The sequence below is a fragment of the Scatophagus argus genome, chromosome 22 (assembly GCF_020382885.2).
Source record: "Scatophagus argus isolate fScaArg1 chromosome 22, fScaArg1.pri, whole genome shotgun sequence".
NCBI lineage: Eukaryota > Metazoa > Chordata > Actinopteri > Scatophagidae > Scatophagus > Scatophagus argus.
In genome coordinates this window covers 7,763,659-7,776,479 of record NC_058514.1, presented here as the reverse complement: position 1 = coordinate 7,776,479, position 12,821 = coordinate 7,763,659, and the positions used below count along the sequence as shown (strand labels likewise).

Genomic DNA, 12,821 nt, shown 5'->3' with positions numbered 1-12,821 from the left:
GAAAAAACGGTCAGACTAATTTTCTTGGACTACGACTTCTAGGCGGGTTTAAAAAGTATTCACAATGATTTTAATGACGTTGTTGAGATTTAAAAGACCACGGGCTTTGCTTCAAAGCAAATATTTGTTCATAGCTCATTTTCGAACTGATTTCACCCCTCAAAGGTGAATGTTTGCTACTATGGCACAGAAGCTCTATCTCAGAGAACCCTGTCTCCTGGCAAGGACTACAGAAATTCATTTAAGGACTACAAACTTCAGACTCCTGCACTTTATTTCCCTAATCAGATCAGATCCCCTCTGGCCTCTCTCTCCCTCCCTTCCCTCTCTTTCTTTCTAAAATGGACGATTTGCCCAGAGGGATTATAACGAACAAGGGATTAAACAAAAAGACGCTGCTACCCCCCCTCCCCTATCTCTCCATTCATCTTTCCATCTAGTGCTATTTGTGGAAAGTTTTCCACGCTTACTTACAGACTTCCACCTCCTTTCTTTCCTGTTCCCCCGCCCCATCATACTGGTTGTCCTTGTGTTTTTCCTGAAAGGTCAGCAATATGCAATGGAAGGTGCAGCACCATGACGTGAAAGTTTTGTTACTGCCAAAGAGTCCTTCAGTTCTAAACTTAGTAAACCCATCACTTGATTGAGAAGAATCTGTTTGAATGGCACCACTGTCTCAGTGTATTCAAGGCTAGTTTATGCGCTTAACTTAGTGTTTTCACAAGCATCCTTATTTCTGCCCTGAAATATTTATGTAAGCTTCAATATTTTACATTTGTGTCTTTAGTGATAAACAATCTCAAATATGGCTTCCATTGCATATTGCTCCCCTATAGTAGAACTTCTCCCTCTCAATTTTTAATTGGCTGAAAATAAACATATTAATAGTGTGTTATGTTATACCTGGATATGATACAGGTAAATATTATTATATTAGTCCCTAATATGGTGTGTTGGCCCAGCGATTCCCAAAACGTTTTTTGACGTGGTTTTCTGTATCAATTCACGATGTATGTCTTTTGTTGTGTTAATGACTTTAATGTTTTGTTTTGTTTTGGGTTTTAATATCGCTGTAAAATTTGTTTATTCGTGTTCATTTATTTGTGTTCAGTAGTTAGTAAAGTTTCTGCAAGAGGCATAGAGAGAGTTTGGTCATTGAGAGTAAAAAGGGCCCCATACTGCTGCCTTGTCTCTGAAATTTATCAAAGGTTTCATTATTTAGAATCACATGGGCAACAAATAACCAAACTATTGTTTTAACAGGTTTTCTTTTTTCATGGAGAGTTATAGCACCAACTACAAATAATTTTTCACTATGGCATGTATTTGAAATGACAAGCAGCATGAGCATTTATGGACAAACATGCTGCCTGTATTGTAGTTGTCAACATTTTTCTGTTGGTTACTCTTTCTACAATATTCAAAATATGATAACTAGTGTGACTAAGCTGTTGCAAAAACATGGCAACTAAACCATGTGGGGAAAACTTACAGATTACAGTCCTGGTAACAGCGTCATCCACAGTAACATTGTCAACCGAAGGTCTTGAATGAGATGGGATATGAGATCAGAGAAACCATTCTTGAAGACTGACTCTTATCCACCACTTTGACCATCACACACTTAGATTTTGCTGCATTTTTGAGTGCTGCACTACTTCCTGCATGAGAATAGTTGCATATAGATATTACTTGCAGAAGACTGAGCTGGGGGAGGATCAGTATGCACAAGAAGCTGGAATTAGGTCTACAATTATATGATTCAGTCTTTACATTACATTCTAAGTCTAGGTGCACCTCAGCAACAATAGTCACCTTAGCACTGTAAAGAGAGAAGACAAGCAGTTAACAACAACAATTTAGCTGTAGATTGAATTTAATAGCACCTTTAGATGTAGTAAAAGTAATATTTTAAAGACATTTAAAAATGTAACAATAGCCATGAATTTCAAAGGGACATGGCGGCAGTACTTGGAAAAAAGCAATGGCTAAACTCCATCTATGAATCTGGAAACACTGTCCTCTCACATCCTGGTCTGCAGGTCTTGTGTTGTTGGTAGCTAAGTATCTTAGCTAGCTGAAACTTGTTGCTATAGCCTGTGTGTGTAAAGAACAATAAATTCTAGTTTGTTACGTAAAACTGCAGCAGCCATGATGACTGAAGGCCTCAAAGACTACACTACCCAGAAATCAGTGGTGTGTTGTGTTATTATGATGACTGTGACAATGACAATGATGATGTGATGATGATAATGATGATGATGAAGCATTTCCTGGTCAATATGCATTGATTTAAATAAAAACATATCACACATATGTCAAATTTACATCCAGACCAGTGATAAGCTTTGAAGGACTACAACAGCTATCTTCTCTTTAAAAAGCATCAATAGCAGAAAATAAAGTAGATATTAAATGGGTTAGAAAATTTGTAGGAAAGAAAAATACCTTAAGATAAATTCCTTTTACAGCAGCCTAAAATTAATTCTTAGATCTACACTCTCAAGAATGAAGTCAAATAATATCTGCCAGCAAAACTTTTTTGCATTTCATCTACATTCAAATTAAAAGGAGGGAAGGAGAGAAGAATTGTTTGTGGGGTACAAATTGCAATGGGTGATACAGAAAGCCAGGAAATATGATGTTATAAGCTATAGGCAGAAATTGAACTGAAATGGAATAAATGCACAGGGTCAAATAAGATCAGTCACAACAACAGCTCCTCTTTAGACTCTACCTTATATCTCATATATATATCGTCCTCCCATGACCTCTGTCTCCTCTCACCTTTCCCTGTTTCTCATCTTCTCTCTCTCGTCTCACTTATCTTGCCTCCATTTATCTTTCTGTCGCCTCTCCTCCGATCATTTTTTTTTGTCTGTTCACCTTCATTCCTCTCATCTCCATCCTCTTTATCCTTTGCTCTGTTTGGTCTGTCGTGGGGCTTTTTCCACTCTTCTACCTCCCCTGTCTTGCCTCCTTTTCTCCCTCAAATTTATCCTTATTCCCGGCTTCCTCTTCACATCCTCCATATCAAATGCCCTCTCTCTGTCCTTTATTCTTTACCTACTCTCTCTCTCTGCCTTTTTTATTTACCTACTGATCACTCTTTCTTCCAGTTTGTTTCTTTGCAAATAGGAGCGTATTAAGTTTATTTACATACAGCCTGCCACAGAGATATACTAATCTGTCGCTGAGCCTTATAATAGTAAAAACACAAACTTTTTTGTAGTCACTGTTGACTGATTTTAGATCAGCCTCTGAAACACCAAATCCTTGGCCTTCATCACAGGAGACCAAATTGAATCTGCCACCACATCAGCATGAAAGTTTAACATAAACTGCAATGAGATGCTGGGGGTAAACTGACCACATTCTGCTCAGATAAACACTGACACTCAGTGGTCAGAAATGGAATTACAGCTCATAACAAGCCGCTTATGCTCATCAAGTATCAATTATTTGCATTTAACAGAAACTTAATTTTCACCTCTGTTGCATAAACTAGCAGTTTTCTATCCACTATGATCATCATCCTCACTAATATATCTGCATGAAACAGAGCTGTTGAGAATGTTTTGTATATGCTAGTTGTATTGTAATTTCTGATTTTACAGTAGAAATTCATTCAAACACTAGATCAAGTCACAGGTAATACACAAGGTGGGTACAGTACATTTCAGTGGTTGCATGTGTGAATGTGAAACCGGATGAGGCAGCTTTGAACGAACATACCTCCATGTGACCCTCGCTTGCACAGATGTTGCAAGAAGCAGATGTAAAGAGGAAGTGAGCGAACAAAGACGCGACAGTGACAGGCAGTGACACGACCAAGAAAGGAGAGTAAAACGGAGACAGAGAAAAAGGCGAGGCAAAGGGAAGGGGTCTGACAGAGAGAGAGTACAAAAAGAGAGTGTTATAGGGTGAAACACAAGTGAGGATGCATTGAAGAAAGTCAGAGAGAAGTATGTAAAACACTGATGCAGATTTTTGCCCCTGTGTTTTCACTAAAGTGAAGCAGCGGGCAGAAAAGTCGTTCAACTTGACAGCCAGTGATGTAATAGTGAACATAAACTTCAATCTCTGGCCTCCAGTAACTGACCATCATATGACAATCTACCATCAACATACACAAGATATATATATAATTTTCAGAGAGGCTGAAAACCATGAGTGCAATTTTTGATCCAACAGTTATTTCAAACGTTACAGAGAATTTACAATAGGTATAGTAGCAGAGCTCTGGATTAGACATAGTATCCCGCTAACGCTTCCAAACAAGTAGAGAGAGGAAAGAATGAAACAAAATGGCTGGAAAAACAGAAAAAAGTAAGAATGAGAGGCAGTGAGATTAAGAGAGCAACAGAGGCACATCTATTTTGAACTCTTTCTCACTTCTCCCTGCTCTCCCTGTTTTCCATTTCCAAATATAACACGATTTTCACACCTGAGACTATTTCTACGAAAGCTGCGAAATACAGATAAGGCACATGTGTTTGTGTGCGAATGGAGTGTGTTTTTTTTTTTTTTTAAGTGTGTATAGAGTGTTTTCCTTTCTGTCAGTGTAATGAGACACCAAATGCATATACACACTCATATACAAAAAACACAAACACGACACAACACAAAGCACGCACTCGGGATGCAGCACCAGAGAGCCTTGTCTCACCCAGATAATTATGAATGATGAGTGTGTCAGTCATAGATGCACAGATGGGCTTACCAGGACAAAACACACAAACACACACACATCAGGAAGCAGTGAAACAAAGGCAGAGACTAAAAACACAAGACAAAATTCTCTCACATTACAGTTCCATAAATCTTTAACTTCTGGAGTCATTTCAAACATCTTTTCCAAAAGAGACCACAAAAGCAATCACCAGGAGTGAAATCAGAGTTTAGGAGCTACTGAAGAAACCAGACACAACAAAGGTACAGTCCTCTCCAAGCATCTCAAGTACACGGACACAATTAAAGCTTGACCAATAACTTAGCAGCCCAATAGTACTGGCTGATATCAGGCTGATATGCATTCTTCACCTTGCAAACAGCAGTAAAGAAATAATAAAAATCTCCTGAACAAACTAGGAATGTGAATAAGGTAAAGTCTTTTCGCTGTCTGTTTTAACAATACAAAACAACCACACAACCAAAGATCCAAGTTTGCCATTAGTTTGCGTTGGAGCGAATTCCACAGTGTGTTACTGACAAATGAGCACTTCACCACCAAAGTGTTGTCAGCAAGATAATGCTACCAGCAATCACCGTTAAACAAGCAGGTACAGATGTCACTACCAAATCCAGTTGAAGACAAGAAAATCTTAACATGTGACACAAAAATACATAAGAGACAGGGAGAGAGAAGAAAGAAAGAGCCAAGAATGAAGAGACACTTTAAACACACAGGGAGACGAAAAGTTAAGTTTAGAAAGCAAGAAAACACTGCAATTGCATGTCAGGAAAGGAGAAGGTTAAAAAGAGTGAGAAAGAGAGAGAGGGCAGTGTATGTGAAAAAGATAGAGTGTATTTAGACAGAAACTGTCTTCCTACCTCCTGCGATGGCTGTTTTCTTGCCGACTGTAACAGTGACAGCGGTGGTTGCAATCACAATCCTCCCTGCTGATAGAAAAACACAAAATCAGCAAGAATTTACAGTTCTTTATCAATATGTGCATATGGAAATACAGATGCATGCATGCACACATCACTAACACACATATGCCTTATGAACATACACACATGCATGAATATATGCATGCACGAGGAAACTGAAAAGGAAAAGGTTCCCACAAATATTCATTTTCTCACATAATTTGTAAGTCTGAACACTCGCCGTGATTGTGACAGCTGAAAAATTACAACAGATATGCCAAAATGTGAAAATATGTGGTTGACAGACTGACTTGGACTCAGTCTGTGATATTTAATAAAGTCATGCATTCATCTTCTCTGTGCCTATTCACAGCCATCATGCCAACTGATGCCAGCTGTCACGAAGCCACAGATTCCAGCCAGATTAAGCATTTATGTAACACAGAGTATGACAGCTAATCGACTAATACACTCACAGCAGAAGGGCCCTGTGTGTGTACTACGTGTTTCCATATCCCCTATTTTATACTTCTGTTGTTCAAAGACAAAACTACTCATTGCCTGCATGAGATTTCTTTCTTGCCACTGAATATTGTAACATAATGAAGTAACAGAATGACAGAGGTAACATAGCCAACAAACTGTGAAATGAGATTTTTGCTTCTCAACAAGAATTTATCAAAGACAGACACAATACTGGCTCAGCACAATGTAAATGAACCAGGCGTCTTACTGGCTCCCTAAGAGAGGAGAGGAGGTTCCTGTGCTTGGATTGCATGCACATGCAGTTAGAGTGAGATAGAGAGGAGAAGGAGGAGGAATGAAAGAGACAGAGAAGAAAAAAAGAGAGGAAAAGACAGAGAATGTCTAAGAGAGGGGTGAAGAAACAGAAAACAGAGCCTTGCAGCACTTGTCATGCTTTGAAATTAAGGGTGAAGAAGAACAGAATGAGGAAAACTAAAAAGTGGCCGCATGCCAAGTATAAATAAAAGTTTTCCTCTACCCTCCTCCTCCTCATCATCCTCATCCGCCTCCCTGAGTTTTCTCCCTCCCTCCTGAGCTTCGAGCTCCATCTCCTCTGCACTCATGGTGGCACTATAGTCAGCCTCATAATCCCGGAATACATCTGAACACAACAAACTGTGTCTAACATCGACCTCAAACACGCAAGACCTTTTTGGTACATTTGTACTTCAATACTGAGGTTTAAAAATGATGGCTTTGTGATAAAATGCTTAATTGTATTAATGGAATATGAAATATTTATCACCACCACCAATGGTGACTTAGACACTTTCTGAAGTTTTAAATATAGGTACACTGTCCAGTGTGTTTTATACATAATGTCAAAATATTAAATCATCTGTAAATTTAGTATATACTGTATATACCTACTTCAAGTAAGTAAAGATGTGGATAAATCTATACACATACATACTCACTGAACATACTGCATTTCAACCAAATTACATTTATGTCTGCACTAAATAGTGACCATTAACCTCAAATTATTTGTTGATGCCTAAAGCACTCTGCCACAAAGCATGTTATCTTCTGAAATGCACTTTAAAAATGCATTTCACTCTTGTACAGATAAATAAGAAAACTAAATCAGAGACAGAGAAAGGTCACACCCAGAATCCCATCTGTTTACTGACTTTCATCTTTTGACTAGAGATAGACTAGAGTAGAGATAAAGATGGAGTTAAGTGTTAGTACAATGCAATGACAGACATGATTGACTGTTAACTTTGTCACTCTGGAGTTGCTGAATATTCTTCACAACAGCAAAAATTCCCAGAATATGAAGTCTGGTGAAGAATAAACCAAAACAGAATATCTATCAAGGTTGAACTGACACAAATACATATTTTTCAAACTTTCCAAACCTGCGAAGCAAACAGAGAGGAGCTATTGTAGCCTGCAGGCTGAAGAGAAATGAGCCTGTCACTGAGAGATTTCTGGCTCAACGTGCTGAGCGTTGATGAGAAATGAAACAGTAGAAAAAGTGTTTTGTGTGCCCGTGTGTGTGTTAGCTCAGTATAGGTATGTCCTCTACCTCGAGTCTCCTGTCTGGGCATGTAGTATAGAAACTGTCCAACTGGGTACTCAGCAGCTCTGCGATACCACACTGGGAAATGGTCCAATGTGAACATATTCTCCTTGTCTGTGGAGGTCAGGAAAGACCTGGGGAGAGACAAAAATACGCTTTTACAAAAGAACAAAAAAAAAAAAAAAAAAAAAAAAAAAACTGCACGAAGTGGAACTAAATTCAAATGAGACAAAAAAAAACAACCTGCTTATTCATCTGTAGTGCTTTAAAATCCTAGTAGTGAAAATACACAGAATTCATGAAAAAAGGTGTTTTGAAGATTTATTCATAGGTCATCTAATATTAAATCTAAGGGTACAAACTCTACCAAACAGGATGTTAACAAAAATTGTGTTTTATTTAAAACACTATCCAAATATACCATATAGACTATTATTTGGAGGTAAACATTTCAGTGAGTTGCATGTCTGGAGTAAAAAAACTTTTCTTTTTATTGACCACCAGAGGGCAGGCTTTTACTGTGCGGGCATTAGAGCTTACAATTAAAAGATTCAATTGCTCTCACTCTCACATAAACAACACTTTGTATACCCCAGTTTTGAATCTGTTGGTTGTGGATATGGTGGTATTTCTAATTTGATGTGATAATATATATATATATATATAAAGTACTGCATTTTTCATACTCACTTGGCAGTTCTTTTCTCAATACCAGTGTATCTCTGGAATCTCATCACACCTGAGCGGGTTCCTAAGAAAGCTGTTTCGATCCCCTCGTCCATACTGACGAGACGAGAGAAAGAAAGAAAATGTAAATCATATAAAAAGTTCATATCATGGTTTAACATTTAAATGGGTGTGCATGTGTATTAATATTCACCCAGATGTGTTGAGCATTAGAGCAGTCCAGTAGGCTTCCATAGGAGCCGTGACCACAGCGTCAAATAGAGTTTGTTGCAACAACAGCACATCACCTGCAGATGGGCCAACAGAAAAACATGAATTTAAGACTAATGGTGATAAATGGCTGAACATAAATTACACCTCAAAAATCCTTTGGTTCATAATTTGACTGAAGATTTAAAAACAAGCTAATCTCTGAAAAAGATCAGCAAGTGGTGTGCTAAAGATGACTGAGTACATTATTAATTTATCTGAGTTCTGGTGAACACACAGTGTCCATTTGCTGAGGAATTGCTGGTGTAAAGTGGGTTTTATTTCTTCCAAAGCAAAAGATGATGTGCTGAAATATAAATGTCCACTTACACTCCAGATCTGGCTCTTTGCCAGTGAGGTATTGTACCACAGCCTGCAGCTGACTCAGCTTACGATGGTCCGGGTCAATGTCTGTCTCACAGTAGGTCCTGCAGGGGCATGCAAACAAAAAATGTGAAGTAGTCACGTTTTCAAGAAAAGCTGCAACCACTAACATTGGTGGAAATCCCATAAAGTCCATTCGACACTCACCATTCGTCCGCTATAGTCAGGTCTGGAGCCAGCAAGTCATGGAGACCTAAAACAAAAAGAACAAATACATGAGAGACGGTGGGGGGCACGCAGACACAAACACGGAAGGAGGAGGAAAGACTTACCCTCCTCAACAGAGACGTTTCCAATGAAGATATACTGTCCATATCCCCTGGTCAATACTATACCCAGACTGCCAAACAGAGAGAAGAGAATGTTATTTTACTGCCTATTACATTACAAAGCATTACAGCATTACAAAACCCCACCACTTCAAGCAATCCTACTGAGATGAAAGTGATCAGACAAACCTAAATGGTGTTTCATTGATGACAGTGTAGAAGTAATCATTCTTCAGGAACATGACTCTCCTCTGTGAGAAAAAGAGAGAGAAAAAGTTTGTACTATGAAAATACAAACTGCAAATGGACAAGTAAAACATGTCACTTTGGCATATTAAACAAGGTCTTGAGACACACGCACAAAAACAAAAGTACTCACTCCTTTATCCACTGACGTTCTCACATCTAGAGACATCTTTCCAGTTTCTCCTTTAACCATGGCTGTTCTCAACTGAAACAGACATCACACTCTCAGCACTGTACTTGTTTCATCATACCATGTAGTGGATCCCAAAGTACAGAAATCACACTTACATAGAGAAGAAGAGCAAATGAAGAATTGAAAAGGACGGAAATGTGTGTGTGTGTGTGTGTGTGTGTGTGTGTGTGTGTGTGTGTGTGTGTGTGTGTGTGTGTGTGTGTGTGAGTGTGTATCGCTCACTTTTTCCTCAGTGTCTTCCCATTCCACCTCTGACAGATCAACGCTGTTATAGTTGGGTTTCGGCTTTAGCTTCTTTCCCTCTTTATACTGTCACACAAACATAAAATCATCAAAGTCTTTGGCAACCTATTAAGTTTCTCAATCACAATAATTCACTGCATAGCACATTATTTGTCTGTACCAGAGGTCGTAGGTCAGGATGAGATAGGATGTAGCCATTGTTGGTGACAAGGTAGGCATAACCATGGACGCCCAGCTGAAGAGACACATTAACATTACATAATAAATCCAATGTCACTGGCTGTCACCAGTAGAATCAATATGATAGTACTACAATAGTATGTTAGACCCATGACTCAATGTGTGTTGTGGATGGTCTACCTTGTATCTTGGAGCTAATCTCATCAGTTCTCTCAAGGCCACATCAGTTCCTACCACTCCCAGTAGAATCCCATGAGACAACTACAGTAAAACACACAAGGTTATACACAGTGATGGGTGATGGACACAGTGATGGGTGATGGACACAGTGACGGCGATGAAAACTAATGCTCACAGTTTCTTTCTTCTTGCTGAACACAGGCATGGCTACTGAAGTCATCAGGAGGAGGCTTTGGGCCTGAGTGTTGAACAGCTGTGGAATACAAGTACACAAAAACAATGTTTTTCTTGACAAGCTCAATTAAATGACTGCAAATCTAATTAAAGTTGAAGGAGTTCATCCCTCCTGTCTAACGGTGACAAATGAAGTAAAATGAACTGGAAGATGATATGTAATTTAGTCACGCTAAGGCCGTCTGAACCACAAAACATTAATTAGGCTAATGTTAAGCTAACGTTATATGACCTAGAGGACATTAATTAGGCTAATTTAAAGCTAACCTTTTACTTAGGGAAAAAGAGAGAAGCTAAGGAAGTTTAAAAATATGTAGAAACTCCTGTAAATGAGTTAAGTAGTAGAGTGACATAGGATGAGTCTCAAAACTCTGAAATAAAATCGAAAACTAAGCAGCAACATCAAAGCAGCATGTTAACCTTAAGGTTTCAGGTGCTACAATTGACTAAGCTAGGTTAGCTAACTAACTAAAGGATAAGCTAAACACTTTAGCACCTAAAGCACTGATGAAATGTTAGCCACAGGTTAATAAGAAACTACTTAAGGCCAATAAACACTGTTAGCTTTTGATTGCAAATAAAAGGCTGAGCAAGACTTTAGAACATAAATAAATATATATATATATAGAAAGTTAGCTCTAATTATGATTACCTCTTGAGTGTTTGGAAGCTTTAGGTGGAGATGGAGAGGAGGAAAGGCAAACATGAAATGGCAGATGAAAACAGATACTGAAATAAAAGGTAGAAGCATGCAGAAATATGGAGACACAACAGATGCAGTAGAAAAGGAAAAATTAATTATTTACAAATCTCGTTTCTGCTTGAGCAAAACTGTCTTGGATTGGATTTATCCTGGCGTGTTACAAAATACTTGTTTCAGGAATCGGTAGTTTTGGTGTTTTAGCATGATTTAAAATGGAGGGTCCTGTCTAGCTTGTTACAGGGGCTGGAGGTTGGAGTGTGGAGGATTGGACGATTACATTCTGTCTTAAAGTTGACCGATGCTATGGTATTCTGTGTGGCTGCCACTGATGAACAGGATGGATGGATTTTGAGGGTTTATGACATGTATGAAGAGTCTGACTTTGTGGTTTCATGAAGAGATGCAGAAACACAGCAATGTTTGTCTATGCCCGCCAGACAAAAAAAATAAAATAAAAAAATAAAAAACAGTATAATGGATCACTACCAAAATGAGTCTGACATTTTGATTATACTGATGCAAGATAATAGTTTGTGTTGCCTGGATAATGAGAGAAGCAGACTGACCACGCTGTCCATGTAGGCCTCAGTCCAGATGATGTCATGATCATGGTTGATGACCATTGGTCGGCTGAGAACATGGAGATACTCCATAACGTTTTCCTGGACGTCAGCCAGCGTGGAGACATGTGTGTAGTAACCTGTGGGACACACATAGCATCCATCAGACGGAAAAAACAATACATTTTTTAAAAACAATCAGCATATTATTTTTATCTTTCTGCTCCTGGCCTCTGGGTATTACATTTAGAGCAACAAACTCATTTATCTGACTTCAGAAAACCTGGTATCCCCCAAAAAACACAAACAGTTTTTAATGGGAAAAAAATAAATAAATACAGCTTGAATCTCCTATCAATGCAAGTGTGCTTTTTGGCATTATGTAAAGCTTGGCTTAGTCTGAGGTTTATGGCACTTCTACAAGTGGGAGACAGTGACGTCAATGGGATACCTGCAGTGAAGCTGCTCAGTGACAACAGGCTACTGAAGCACTGCCAGATAGGAATATGTGAAAGTGTGCAACCTTTTCCTCCTTTACCCAAGTGTGCTGCTGTGAATATTACTAAATAGACCTGCTTACTCAACTGAAATGTAAGCTGTGAATAGAAAGTTTTTACAGTAAGAATCAGCACGTTTGCCTGTTTATGACAGATATGTATTTTGTTGTTGGCAGAAGCAACTGCCAGTGTATGCAACAGAAGGGAGTGCACCTGTTACCAATTACACATACACACACACACACACACACGCACACACACACACACACACACACACACAGAAAGAGAGAGAGAGATATGAGATTTTTTTGGCCTGGGATGTGTTTACAGTGTATCTGTTCCGATAATCAGGTATTTAGTCAGGGGGTTATGAGCAGTATAAAGCGATTATTTTCATGTCTGTGCTGCTGTACTACCCCATGTAGTTCACAAGAGGGCAGCACCAGATACCCAGTGTCATACTGCACCACCTGGGAACACATCAGAGGACCAACAGACCCCCTTTTCTTGCTCTTACGTTATTTAAGACTTGGCAGTGGTTTTCACTT

General features: G+C 38.8%; 1 protein-coding gene across 3 annotated transcripts in view; it reads right to left on the bottom strand.

The window, feature by feature from the left end:
* The window catches only part of cacna2d4a (calcium channel, voltage-dependent, alpha 2/delta subunit 4a), a 79,998-nt gene that overhangs the window by 53,340 nt on the left and 13,837 nt on the right, over positions 1-12,821 (bottom strand). For 2 of the 3 annotated variants that reach the window (XM_046379301.1, XM_046379299.1), the window contains exons 14-27: positions 11,783-11,916; positions 10,455-10,532; positions 10,280-10,360; positions 10,080-10,154; positions 9,899-9,985; positions 9,617-9,688; positions 9,427-9,488; positions 9,241-9,308; positions 9,116-9,161; positions 8,915-9,012; positions 8,529-8,622; positions 8,339-8,431; positions 7,655-7,782; positions 5,554-5,622 (exon numbers count right to left, since the gene is read on the bottom strand). In XM_046379301.1, the coding sequence (XP_046235257.1) occupies positions 5,554-5,622; positions 7,655-7,782; positions 8,339-8,431; positions 8,529-8,622; positions 8,915-9,012; positions 9,116-9,161; positions 9,241-9,308; positions 9,427-9,488; positions 9,617-9,688; positions 9,899-9,985; positions 10,080-10,154; positions 10,280-10,360; positions 10,455-10,532; positions 11,783-11,916 (1,185 nt within the window). The remainder of the gene's footprint in view (positions 1-5,553; positions 5,623-7,654; positions 7,783-8,338; positions 8,432-8,528; positions 8,623-8,914; positions 9,013-9,115; positions 9,162-9,240; positions 9,309-9,426; positions 9,489-9,616; positions 9,689-9,898; positions 9,986-10,079; positions 10,155-10,279; positions 10,361-10,454; positions 10,533-11,782; positions 11,917-12,821) is intronic. The other variant, XM_046379300.1, reaches the window with a different exon arrangement.